At 40.1% G+C, this 12,527-nt stretch overlaps 1 protein-coding gene across 4 annotated transcripts in view; it reads right to left on the bottom strand.

Moving 5' to 3' along the window:
- The window catches only part of DGCR8 (DGCR8 microprocessor complex subunit), an 18,324-nt gene extending 5,797 nt beyond the window's left edge, over positions 1-12,527 (bottom strand). The window contains exons 1-9 of one of the 4 annotated variants that reach the window (XR_013539221.1): positions 12,170-12,500; positions 7,329-8,336; positions 6,628-6,787; positions 5,308-5,450; positions 3,922-4,204; positions 3,152-3,349; positions 1,575-1,676; positions 1,024-1,122; positions 57-174 (exon numbers count right to left, since the gene is read on the bottom strand). Coding sequence is in view for 3 of the 4 variants with exons in the window: in XM_020809899.3 (XP_020665558.2) it covers positions 92-174; positions 1,024-1,122; positions 1,575-1,676; positions 3,152-3,349; positions 3,922-4,204; positions 5,308-5,450; positions 6,628-6,787; positions 7,329-8,048 (1,788 nt within the window). In the remaining variant the exon portion in view is untranslated. Of the gene's footprint in view, positions 1-56; positions 175-1,023; positions 1,123-1,574; positions 1,677-3,151; positions 3,350-3,921; positions 4,205-5,307; positions 5,451-6,627; positions 6,788-7,328; positions 8,337-12,169 lie in introns of all 4 variants that reach the window. The other 3 variants (XM_020809899.3, XM_020809898.3, XM_020809901.3) reach the window with 3 other exon arrangements.

Genomic DNA, 12,527 nt, shown 5'->3' with positions numbered 1-12,527 from the left:
GAGTATGTGAATTCACTGGGATTCAAGTTGCATTTACTGAACTTAATGGGACTTACTTCCAAGTAAACATGCAGAGGACTGTAAACAATACCTCTAGTTCCTCACTATCTTTGGGCTTTTCCTCAGAGGTCTGTTTAACAAAATCAGGGATGAGGATTTCCAGTGTTGCTCGGGCTGAAAGAATAAGTAATTGAAGGGGTTGGTGCCTGTTGTAATTATACATTCCACAACACTAAACTTTCCCCCCAAGAATGCAGATCATAAAACAGTGTAAAAACTTTTTTTCAAAAGTGGGGGAAAGATTTCTGTGCTCCTGTTGTGGACAACTGTATTTTGCAGGAAAATCTTTTGAATGTCAGCATCAGATGTCTGTGTGCAACATTCAAAGAATCAACATTAAGTGCCACAACCATAATCACCCCCCTCCCCTGAAACTGTATATCCATTTCACTAGAGTTCTGGCCAAGAACCATGGATACAGGACAGTGCAGTCTCCCCCACTTTTTGCCCTACAGGGGTTTTAGCTGCCATGATGCCTCCCCACTGGCCATGTTAGCTGGGGCTGGAAAAGAGTGAAAGTCTGAAACACACGGAGAACATCAGCTTGGAGAAAACTAGATGAGAGCAGAGCAGAAAGGCGAAAGAAAGATACCACGTGCCAAGACTGTGATCTGTTTCACTCCCGCTGGCTAAGAACCCTAAGCAATACTGGGAAAGTGAAGCTGTTGCCTTCAACCTCAAATCACCAACCACTGCCCATCAACAGCGTTGCTTTATCACTCTCAAAAGCTAAGAGTTTCTCCTAAGCTCATTACACTAAAAATTTCAGACGGTCACAACACAGCTCTGCATTTCAATCTCACAATTCATACAACATTTTTTTCATTAAGGATGTCGCACTCAATTCTATACGTGAAAGGTAAACACATGTAAAATTTGCACACATTGGCATAATCCTAGTTGCATTGCAGCCTTATTGACACTAGCCACTAATTACAAACATTCAATATGTGTTTACATTACCAGCTTTATTTTTGGCAAGTTTCTTGCTGCTGGCAGTTCCTGCCCCATAAGTCACTCCATCAATAATAACTGAGGCTCCAAAAGGCTCACTTGGGTTCTCTTTAAGGAGAGAAGAGCAAAGACGCTGAAGTCACAATATTTAGAACAAGTGCATTTCTTACATTAACAAGATGTCTGAAAGCAATACACCCTCCCTATGTAGAATGATAAGTACTTGCACATCACACAGGAATGCTGCTTCTGTCACTGAATAAAAGTCATCAATCTCCTATGTCATTCCATTGTAACACAACTACTGGAAAAGCTATTGGAATCTGAATAAATTTCAAGTGATACATCAAATGTTCCAGCACTCAACATGAAAATTTTAGATCAGGCCTGCTATCGAGGGAGGGCACCTTTCAAATTAGCAGTCTCAGATTTTGCAGCAAGAGGAAGACCCTCTCACACAACGCTGTCAATTTTCTGAAATACTTAGCTGAAACCTAGAGGTGCTAATCATATATTACAAGTAAAACTACCTCATCAAACATGCCATGCTGATGACTTACCACATTCAAAGAAATTGTAAACAGGTCGAACCTTCAGTACTCGTTGCATATATTCATGCAGAATGCAAACTTCAGACTTCCCATTGGGATTAATAACAAACTCTAGAAATAGAAAGACATTTCAAAAATACAGTTTTGAGTCATTCGGGAGTTCACTGTTCTAGCACTAGAGGTGGGCACGAACCACTAGTTTCGTGTTTTGTGCTGGTTTGCCCTTTGGAAAAACAAATGTTTAACCATTCCTAACCCTGTCTCCTCCAGCAGGTGCCAACTTGGGGGGCAGCACTTGGAGGTGGTGGGGCAGGGAAGCCAGGATGCTGCCTATGAGTGGATACCGCTCAGAAGCCACTGGCAATGGTGCGGCTAAAAAATATTGTAAATAAATAAATAAATAAATAATACCCACTGAAGAAGATAGGGGCTGGGATCCATTGAATACCTGTTTCTCTGCCGATTCATGCTCATCTCTATGTAACATGACCTAGTTTGAGAGGGCCCTGATCGCAAAGCAGTGTAAATGTCAGCCTTCTACTACAGCTTCTAATACAGCTTCTAATATTATCTAGCCAGCTGTTATAGCGGCTGGAGAATTCTTTAAAAGTAACCTTTCCAAATAGTAGAGAAACCAGCAGCTACGCTGGACCAGCATGAGGTGCAACTGCTTAAATCCTAAGGACTCCATGTTCAAGAGCATGTAAGGAGCATCTCCAGAAACACACTTTTATAACTAACTGGTGTAGGAATCAGGATACATTCTCCAAAATTGAGCAACCAATTTTTTCTTTGTTTTCTCAAAAGAAAGGGTTAAAGGCAGACCACAAACCCACTTCCCACATCTTAGAACACACAAGAAATAAAAATAGGCATGTCTACTGATCGGGCAGAAGGTTGATATCCTACTCCTTCTTTCAGTATAAAAACCATTTGCTACCAACATCTTCAGGACAGATGTTTGATGTACAAAGACGAATAAATGAATACTTCACAGCTACTGTACATCGGAACTTGCCTTATTTATTAAAGAGGCAGTTCTACAATCCATTCAACTTTGGACTGTCTACACCGACCTGCAACAGCTTTCCAAGAGGCTCAGGCAAAAGTTTTACCTGTTCTATAGAACCTTCCACACGCAAAGCAAGTGCTCTGCTACTGAGTTCCACACCTTCCTCTTTTTACAACTTGTACAAATGACAAATATGATCCATATCTGTACTATTCTTACACTGCAGAACAAAAAATGAAGACTGACACCACATTCATTTTGCACAAGCTGCCTCTGGACTTAAGTTTTATCAAACAAAGATGAGGTGGGTGTGGAACTTACATGTCAAACTGCTTTTTAAATCCTTGAAAATATCAGAAGCAGTTTAATGTAGCACAACAGCTCGAAGCCCCAAATGGCCATAACTAAGTCCTTAAGTACCCAAAGCAGCAATCTGAATATTAAGCATAGGATCCAGGCAAGGGCACTATGTTTTTCTAACATGGAGTCAAATATAAATCCCACACTTTTCAAAGTTAAACAGAACTCTGAAGCTCAAAACTGTAAACAAAATTAATACATTAAAAAAACCTACCTTTCTTTGTGGGTGCATCTTGTACAGACAAGGTAATAAGTTTCTGATTGGCTGGCAAAATTGGGCGCTCAGACTCTGCTTGCTTCCTCTTCATCTCACGGTTGAACTGCCGTCTCTCAGCCCAGGTTCTGAACTTTTTTACAGTTACTTGTTCAAAATCAAAACGTTTTTCAAGGTAATGTCTAAAATCTTCAAGATCTAGAAAAAGGGGTAACCAGTCTTGGTTGTTTTACTCATTCCATAAAAAGCTGGGACATTGTTATGAATGGATCTAAGTGCATGTGGTCTGATACAGACCCAGTATGCTGAATAAAAACACAGAATGATACAGTTTACAGGAAGATTGTATGTGTAACAACATCTGAATGAAACTCAAGGCTACTTGATTGTTCCTTTCACTGTGGAAATGGCCTAAGAGTACTACAATGTTGATTGCAGTACACAAACTGAGTATTTGAAATTCAGGGTGACAGGGAAGAATTGTTATATTGCGTACCTAATCTGTCCGTGTGGACTTTTCCACAGCCTATTCAAACATATATATGTGAATTTGATTTAAAGCACTCATATAGAAGCAACATCTGGTTTAAAACTAAAACAGAAATCATGAAGATAAAACGTAGTAAACTGTCACTATGTTTAACATTGTGAGTATAACTCTCAGGCATCTCCTAAGGTTTGAATTTTTCAATTCACAGGTTTCATATCAATTTCATGTAATGTAGGTGCAGATTCTTGAAGCCCCCAAAATCACATTTTTCAGCACTTACCTACAGATTCATCTTTGCACACCTCAACTTTGGCCTTAACTTGACCTAAGGCTCCTTGTGCTGCATCTCCCCCCGAGGGGTCTCTCTCTTCTAAAGTCCCAGAATCGGCAGCAGTGGAGTCCGGCTCCTCTGTTTGGCAGTCCAATTCTACAGACTTATCTAAGAGTTTTACAGGCGACACCTCACCATTTGGGGTTATGTCATTGTTTTGTTCCCTTTCCTCATTTTCCTTCATTTTCTTATAATGCAAACAAGGAATGCTACTCAAAGGAGGATCATGTTTCTGCAAATAAACATCAGCATGTTAAACCAGGAGAATAAGACTACAAATGCAAATCTAGCCTCATTCAAAGGTTTTCAGTGCATGCCCCATACTCACATTACCATTCACTTGTTGAAAGCTGTTGCACTTAGGCAAACACCATAACTTTGGGAAGCAAAGGGCCCTAAATAAGAAATCTCCATAGACTATATCTGCTGTATACTGAGTCACATGACTTACTGTGCAACACAGAATGCCTACAAAGGTTTCTTAACTTACAGCAATGAGTCTAAAAGTTATATTATTTGCACAACTGGATTTCTGCCAATGGCATGGCTTCACAATACTGGCCAACTGCTAGCAACAGTAGCCCCACTGAATTAGCAGCAGTTATAGAAGCCATCAGCAACTGAGTCAATGGGTCTACTCTGGTTGCAACAAGCAAATGAGTGCAAGTCTGTTATTTTGACTGATTTCACCATACGAAGAACTTAAATATTTGTTCTAAAGCTCATTACATGTAAACTATAAAACCTGCTTCTATGATTATAGAGCATTTTCAACATGTTTTTCATAGTATATGGAACTGTGTATATATGCACAGGTGTACATGTACATAAATACATGCAAAGTGTTCTGGAATTATATGTTTATTTCAGTGAATAACTTTTTTGTTAACAACCAATTACTGATTTGCAACTAGAGCATCATGTGACTGAGAATCCTATTATTTACTGCTATTGAAACAAAGTTTCCATTTCAAGGAAGACTGTACACCAGACTGCTATATTGTTTCCTTTAAGTTTTAATACAATTTCCTTTGTTAAACTGCTAATAGTTCAATATCATTATTTCTCCTGCTAATACTAAAAGGAACACAAGCCCAGCAGGCTCATATTAAAGGTCTATTTACCACAGCATCCTGTCTTCCTGCACTAAGAAACTGGGTACCCCCAGGAAACCCCCAAGCAGGCAGCTTCAAAGAAAAACGCCCTCCAAAGCAAATAAATACAGCAACTCTATGTCAACGGGAATAGTTTTGCAGCAAATAAAAAAAACTTTGGAAGAACTTTTTAAAATCTAATGACTATGAATTCAGAAATTTACTGAAGTCCAAATCATACCCTTATGCTTCCTGTTCCCAAGAAATAAGGTCTGGACCAGGTAACAACTCTGGATTCTCTGTGCAGATATACAGGAATGCCTGAATTATGGAATGTCATGATCCATCCATCAGGCAAAGGCTCTGTAGGAGGCCGGCCACGACCTTTAAAAAAATTAAAAAGAATACTAACTGTACAAGCCTTCTCTAAGCATTATTCAAAAAAAAATTAAGGTGAAAAGAAAAAGAAAATTTGAACTTATTCACTGGCATTAATTTCTAGATTTTCAGAATACTGGCAGATTTTCAACTAGTTTGCTTTTCAACGCCAACCTGTCTTTGCTGATAGCCGAATGGTCTAGGTCTCTGGCTGCAGAGCCAGAGTTTAGGAGTTTCATTCCTCCCTTGACAAGGGCTGGACTCAGTGATTCATAGGTTCCCTTCCAGCTGTGCAGTTCTAAAAATATTCCATACTCTTATACCAGATGGAATAATTTACCTTCTTCCCTTCCATCAAGGGAGTAACTAACGAAAATTATCCCACACTTAAAACCTCCGCTTGCTTTAGGGTGCTCAAAAGAAATCCTAGTTTTATATATTTGACCTGGAACATTCTATACTGTACTTTACTCATCGGTGTAAAGAAGCAATCAGATAGAACAGATATCTGTATACCACTTAAACTATCAACATTAATTTAAAGTTCTTCTAAAGTGCATAAGTGTCAATTTTCAGCAACAGGGCAAAAATTGAGAACTAAAATAGGACCCCTAAATCTGCGGGGGAATAGGTTCCAAGCCCCAGTGCAGATTTGTGAAATTACAGATAGTAGTGAACCTATCTGGTCTGTGCACAGACCAAAGCACAGAGTGCTGTCCTCTGAAGATGCCGGCCACAGAGACTGGCGAAACGTTAGGAAGAACAACCTTCAGAACATGGCCAGAGAGCCTGAAAAACCCACAACAACCATTAGATTTCGGCCGTGAAAGTCTTTGCGAATCCATTACAAACAATGCTCACTGTCCACTTAAAATGTTCTTCTTTCAGAATTAAAAACAAAAAGCATTACAATGCAAGAGAGGTCTATGCTGCTTATGAGACTCTCCAAGTTTACTTAATCCTCCAATATCTAACCATCAGCAATTTATGGCAACACACCATAGACATCCCCGTTTTTGAGAAATCAAAAACAGGGGTGCTATCACACACAGGTAATGTTGGCTTGAAAGGATACAGAAAATTCTTGCTTGAACAACCCCAGAGCCATTGTGTATATTTATACCATGGGTTGCAATACTCATCTCATTATAGTTGCAAAAAATAAATGCTATAACTAGCTTACTTTTAAGAACAGTTTTGATTTTGGTCATCATTGGTTGCACAGTAGTTTCTCCATCAGACTGGTGGTCACTCTCCCCTCCGTATTTCTCATCAATTCTCCTTTTTTTAGGAACACAGAGGCCTTCTTCCAGCAGAGCATCCACATCATTATCAAATTCATCCTGAAAAATAAATGGTTAGATACTACACCCCTGCAGCTATTCTCTTCCACTTATGCTGATCTTAAGGGTTAATGTATGTAAGTATATAAATGTCTATCATTATAAGGTGAGCAAGGCACATTTTTAAGCAACAACCCGACTCCTACTGTTATTTTACAAAGTGCAGTGGCAAATTGCTGCTAATTTACAAATTGCTCCTTGCAATCCAAGGTGTGACCCCAAAAATCTAAGCAGCCTCCTATTAATTAGCAGCAATCCAGATGGAATTTACACAAACCACAAATGTCAGTGTAATTCCACACCAGGATTCTCACCCGTGATTAGTAACTTAACTGTCATGATATTCAAGTAGAGAAAAGCCAACACACTGACATGAAACATAATACAACCTGTTCATTCTTAGCACTGCCTACTATTTTCTGGATTGTTATGCAAATTTATTCCCTACTCACCACCCCCCAAATCCTTCATTCACAGACATTTTACACGTAAATCCTCTATATTTTTTATTCCTTCTGAAATGTGAAATAGAAATGCTTACCTCATAAGAATAGTTCAATGTTTCTTCATCCACTTTGTCTCTCTGAACGATTGCTTTAGATGTAAACCCTCCTTCTTCATCTATTTCCATCAAATTGTCAGTAAAATCTTCTAAATCATCCAGAACTGCATACTCCACTCGCTTTTCCTGATCTACATCATTTTCATCCTCCTTTTTGTCATCGTTTTCACCACCTACACATGCAGCTTGACCATTACTACCCCCAGCGAGAGGACAAGCATGCACATCCCCATTGACATTATTAATACCTAAATCTGAATCTGTCTCATAGACTTGCTCTGCTCCAGTGTACAGAACTTTTCTGTCTTTACTTCTGCAGCTCTCTGTAAAGCTAACACTTATCTTTACATCTTTAAGCAACTTAAGATCAGGGGTGAACTTTCTAACTGAAGGCGCATGACGAGCAGTTCTTGGGCTTTGGTCACTATTAGGATCTATGATAAGACGACTTTTGTAGCATGAAGATCCTTTTGTGAGAAGCTGTGTCCTGCCGACAGTCTGTGTGTCCCCAGCAGGGGTATCTGACTGTCCATCACCACCAGAGCCAACGTCCATTACCTCTGCGTCACTGGACGTTTGCAGGGGAGGTGGTGGAGGCTGTTCATTAGGCGGCAATGGTGGGGGACAAGAATGGTTCTCCACATTCACTTCTGTTGCTGGCTCTTTTGGAAGGGGAGGTGCACTTTCGTAATTTTCCATACTTAAAAACTTACAAACAACAAGGCTTTAAATTAAAAAAAAGTAAATAAATCTATACTCCTAACATGCAGAAGTCCGTCAAGAGAGGATCTGTCATGCTCTATTCAATTTGCAAAACTTGATGATACAATTAAGCTGACTACATTGTTCTTTTCATTAATGTAGACAGCTTTCAGAACCACTGTCTCAATTACTGGAAATCACAATGCATTCAGCTTAAATAGCTGATGTCGAGGTAAAGAGCATCTTCACTGGCCGCACGTAGAGGTGTCCTTTTCTTCTTTCAATCTACAAAGGAAAAAAATGTATTGTCACTGAAAAGCTTCAACTTTCTTTTGCTCTATGATTAAGTTAGTACAATCTGCTACAAAAAAATCAGAATAATGTGTTTTACCCAAATGTTATTAAGCAACATCACAACCAAGAGGATGTTCTAAAACATAATATGACAATATTGACAGTAATAATGACAGTATTATAACTGGATGACACTGATTAAATATTTTTAAATAGAACAGTGCAAAAACACTGTGCAATAACACAAAAAGTGTTATTTTCCTTTACTGTCTAGTGATGGGTTGCTAAACTAATACTGTTATACAGAAATCATGGCTTTAGAAAAACATTTTCATTCTAAGTAAACCATGTACCTTGCATGAGGAACCTTTAACTATTATTACTCACATACTCTCAATTTAGGATTCTTGTGCCACATGTGACAAAACGCATCAGAACACAGTAATTTGTCCAACTTGAAATAATAGAAGTTGAGTATTCTGTGGTTAGTGAAACTTTCTTACACTTACTGAAAGAAATCCAGCAAGTACATTTATGTTTATGGATTCTGCACAAAAAGTGTATTACCTCTGAAGAACCTCTGCCAAAACACAGCTTATTGTTCTTTCCCAGGCTGTTTTTAAAAATTAAATTAAAATTACATTCCCTCTGCAATGACTGTGGACAGATGGGAATTTCTTGCCTACAGCTAAGCGATTACTCCAAGTCTCTCTGTGTAAGAGAAAGTTTAAAGTCCTCCTGGTTATGTGAAAATAAAGGGATTATTTTCCTTTGCTCATTTAATAAATCCAGATTGTCAATCCAGAACTTCGCCTAGTGTAATGAAAAAATAAAAAGCCTTAAGTCTATGATGATTTCAAACACCCCCCCACCCAAAATAACCTCATAACAAAATTACTGTCCACAATTTTTTCAATGGACAAACAAATCTGAAAAATTGGGAGAATAAGGAAGATACAAATGCCCTCAGTTAGGTACATTTAGGAGAAAGAAACATGGATTGATTATCAGGAAGAATACTTCCATTCCTGCTCTGAGAAGCATAAAATACTGAAAAAACTTCCCATCTGAATAAACTGGAAGAAAGCTCCTGCTTATATAAACTGGAAATAATAACTATTGCTTCAATGAAAGTTAAGGAGAAAGATACAACACAATGCAAAGGCCAGACCAGCAGAAATAGTATCAAATATAATCTAATTGCCATAACACAAAGATGTAGCATACAGAAGGAAAAAATTGCCTAAACACACATATTCTCTTTACCACGTTTGGTAAGATCACCAGTGTAATTCCAAAGTTTCCTACATTTATTATAACATGGTGCTTTCCATGCAATGTTTTTTCCAATATAAAGTCAACAATATTTAACATGGGATGGCCAACAGAACCCTTCTCTCACTTCCAAGCTTTTTCTGATAAAGTGAGGGGAACTGAGTGCAAGGTTAACATGCATATCATAAATTGGAGAATGAAGACAGATAAATTGTAACAAGGATAGTATCCCAGCCCAAAGCAAGTCTCTTACACCACTCTACAAGGTTACACTTGAAGTTCTGATGACTTAACTGGTGTATTCCCTTATTCCAACATTTATTCTTAGCTAAAAAGATATCAGAGCTCAGGAGACTGGAACTAAATAGTGCAAACTTCCCCAGAGGTGGGATTAATTAAGAATCTGCTTAAGATAAGGGGAATAGATTCAAATGGCTACTATATTAATGTGGCTTAGCATATTTGGCAAGAAAAAATTAAGGGGAGGGTCTGGTAAATAGAACTTTGAAGTTTATAGAGATAACTCTTGTCTATGAACTTTGGGAGAATTTCTGGCCTGGCCAAACAAGGAAATTTTACAGTTGATGGCAACTGTATCTCCCTCAGAAATTTTGAAGTACCAACAGAAAAAAGGTCCTTTGTTTTATAAATGCATAATGTCTTCTCCTGAACTCCGATATCTTTTTAGCTAAGAATAAACGCTGGAATAGGGAATACACCAGTTCAGAAATTGCTGATCCTTACTGTTTGACTTGATATGTACTACAGAGTAATGCAAATTAAAATCAGCTTTATTAATGCAACTATCATCCAGGTTTTCTCATTAATGTCAGACACACATCCTTAGTCATGGAGGTAGACTGCCACATACAGTGGACCCTCGACTTACAAACGGCTCGACTTACAGACTTTTCGAGTTACAGACTTCTCTGGCCGCAAAATTTAGATTCGACTTGCAGCCAGAGAATCGACTTACAGACCAGAAAAAAACCCAAAATGGAACAAAAATAGAATAAAAACTGCCAGTTATGGGATTAATCGGTTTTCAATGCATTGTAGGTCAATGGAGATTCGACCTACAGACTTTTCGACTTGCAGCCACCGTTCCAATACGGATTAATTCCGTAAGTAGAGGGTCCACTGTATCATCACTATAACCACTCCAGGCCAGCAGTTGTGTGACAGACATGAAATCAGCGAGTTAGGTGCCATACAGAGCACAGGAATGATAAGCCTTCTCTAGCAAGGCATCCTTTCTATAATGCAGAAAAAATAGTCAATGTTGTGATGCTAGCTCATATCTAACCTAAAGCAACCTTGCTATACAGTGGTGCCTCGCTAGACAGTTACCCCGCATGAGTTTTTTCGCTAGACATTGACATTTTGCTGTCGCTACAGCGATTCGCAAACAGTGGATTCCTATGGGGGAATTTTGCTGGACAATGTTTGGTCCCTGCTTCGCAAACCAATTTTCGCTAGACAACGATTTTGACAGCTCCCTCCGTGCTCGCAAAACAGGTGTTTTTGGGACCCAAGCTTCACAAGACAGCGATTTAAACAGCTGATTGGTGGCTCGCAAAGCGGTTTTCCTATGGCCGCTCTTCGCTAGACAACGATGATTCTTCCCCATTGGAACGCATTAAACAGGTTTCAATGCATTCCAATGGGGAAATGCTTTTTGCTAGACAATGATTTCACTAAACAGCGATTTCAGTGGAAAGGATAATCTAGCGAGGCACCACTGTATATATTTATCAAGTCAAACAGTAAGGATCAACAAGTGTGGCCACATAGGAGTGCTAGCAAAGATTTAAAACACTTGTCTTCAATGAACCTATTCTTATGATCATCAAAGCTCAAACAAGCCAAATTAAGCCGATGAAAGCCTTTTCCACCCTTTTATGTATTAAAAATATTAAAATGTTAATAATATTTTAAATTGACATTAATAGAGAAAGTAGACCTGGCATCTGTTTCAACAGTGTTTTATGACCATACCACAGGTACAAACAGCAACCCAATTACCAGTGGCACTCAGAGCAGACCTACAGAATCAACAGCTGAACAGTGAACCAACATTTAGACAAATCTTAAATGGGTCCGTCATAGTCGAGGCTACCAAAAAGATGCCATCTACTTTTTTTATAACAGTCTGGAAGTCATGACTGGAGCATAACATAAAGAAGCCCCCCCATGACCTCCCCTGACGGACAAAAAGAGAAAGAGGAGCCCCTTCCAAAGGGGGGCACAGAGGAGAGGCCCGCTTTGGGAGCCCCCAACCCCCTCCTTGGGTTCGTGACAGGAAATTTGGGGTGGGGAAAGAAGAGACGACCTCGAGGAAGGAGGCTAGCAGGCAAGGCTGAGGGAGATGGAAAGTGACGTTATCCCCACCCACCCCCGCCGCCAACACACCCTCCCAGAGGCGGAGGAGGACTCTGGCTGAGGAAAAAGAGGGAGGCGGGCCTGAGGCGGCGAGAGAGGCGGCCAGGCCGCGCAAGGCCCCGCTCTCCTCACCGCGCCCTGCCGGAGCCCACGGGTCCGGCACCCACCTGGGCCATGCCCGGCGTGTCCCTGCCGCGCTTTCTCTTTCTCTAGGGCTCACTTTTGGTCGCCTCCTCCCTCACCAAAGTGGGGGGGAAGAAACCGGGCCTGTGGGAGGAAGGAAGGCTCAGCAGCAGAGTCGCCGCCACCACCGTCGTCGTCTTTTTCTTCCTCCCTTCGCCTCTTTTTCGCCGTCCCGGGGAACCTTCTCTTTTCCTTTCCCCTCTTTTTTTTAAGTCACCTCCGCCTCACAAAAGTCGCCTTCGGCTGACCGTTGCCGCCACCGCCGCCATCTTTAAATAACTCTCTCACTCGTCCCCCCCCAAATGAGGCTCCTTTCGCCGGGATTCCTCTCCGCCAATGGCC

This window comes from Pogona vitticeps, chromosome 14 (assembly GCF_051106095.1).
Source record: "Pogona vitticeps strain Pit_001003342236 chromosome 14, PviZW2.1, whole genome shotgun sequence".
In the NCBI taxonomy this organism is placed as follows: Eukaryota; Metazoa; Chordata; class Lepidosauria; order Squamata; family Agamidae; genus Pogona; species Pogona vitticeps.
Note: the sequence above shows the minus strand (reverse complement) of the source record. Positions and strands in the feature narration are given on the sequence as shown.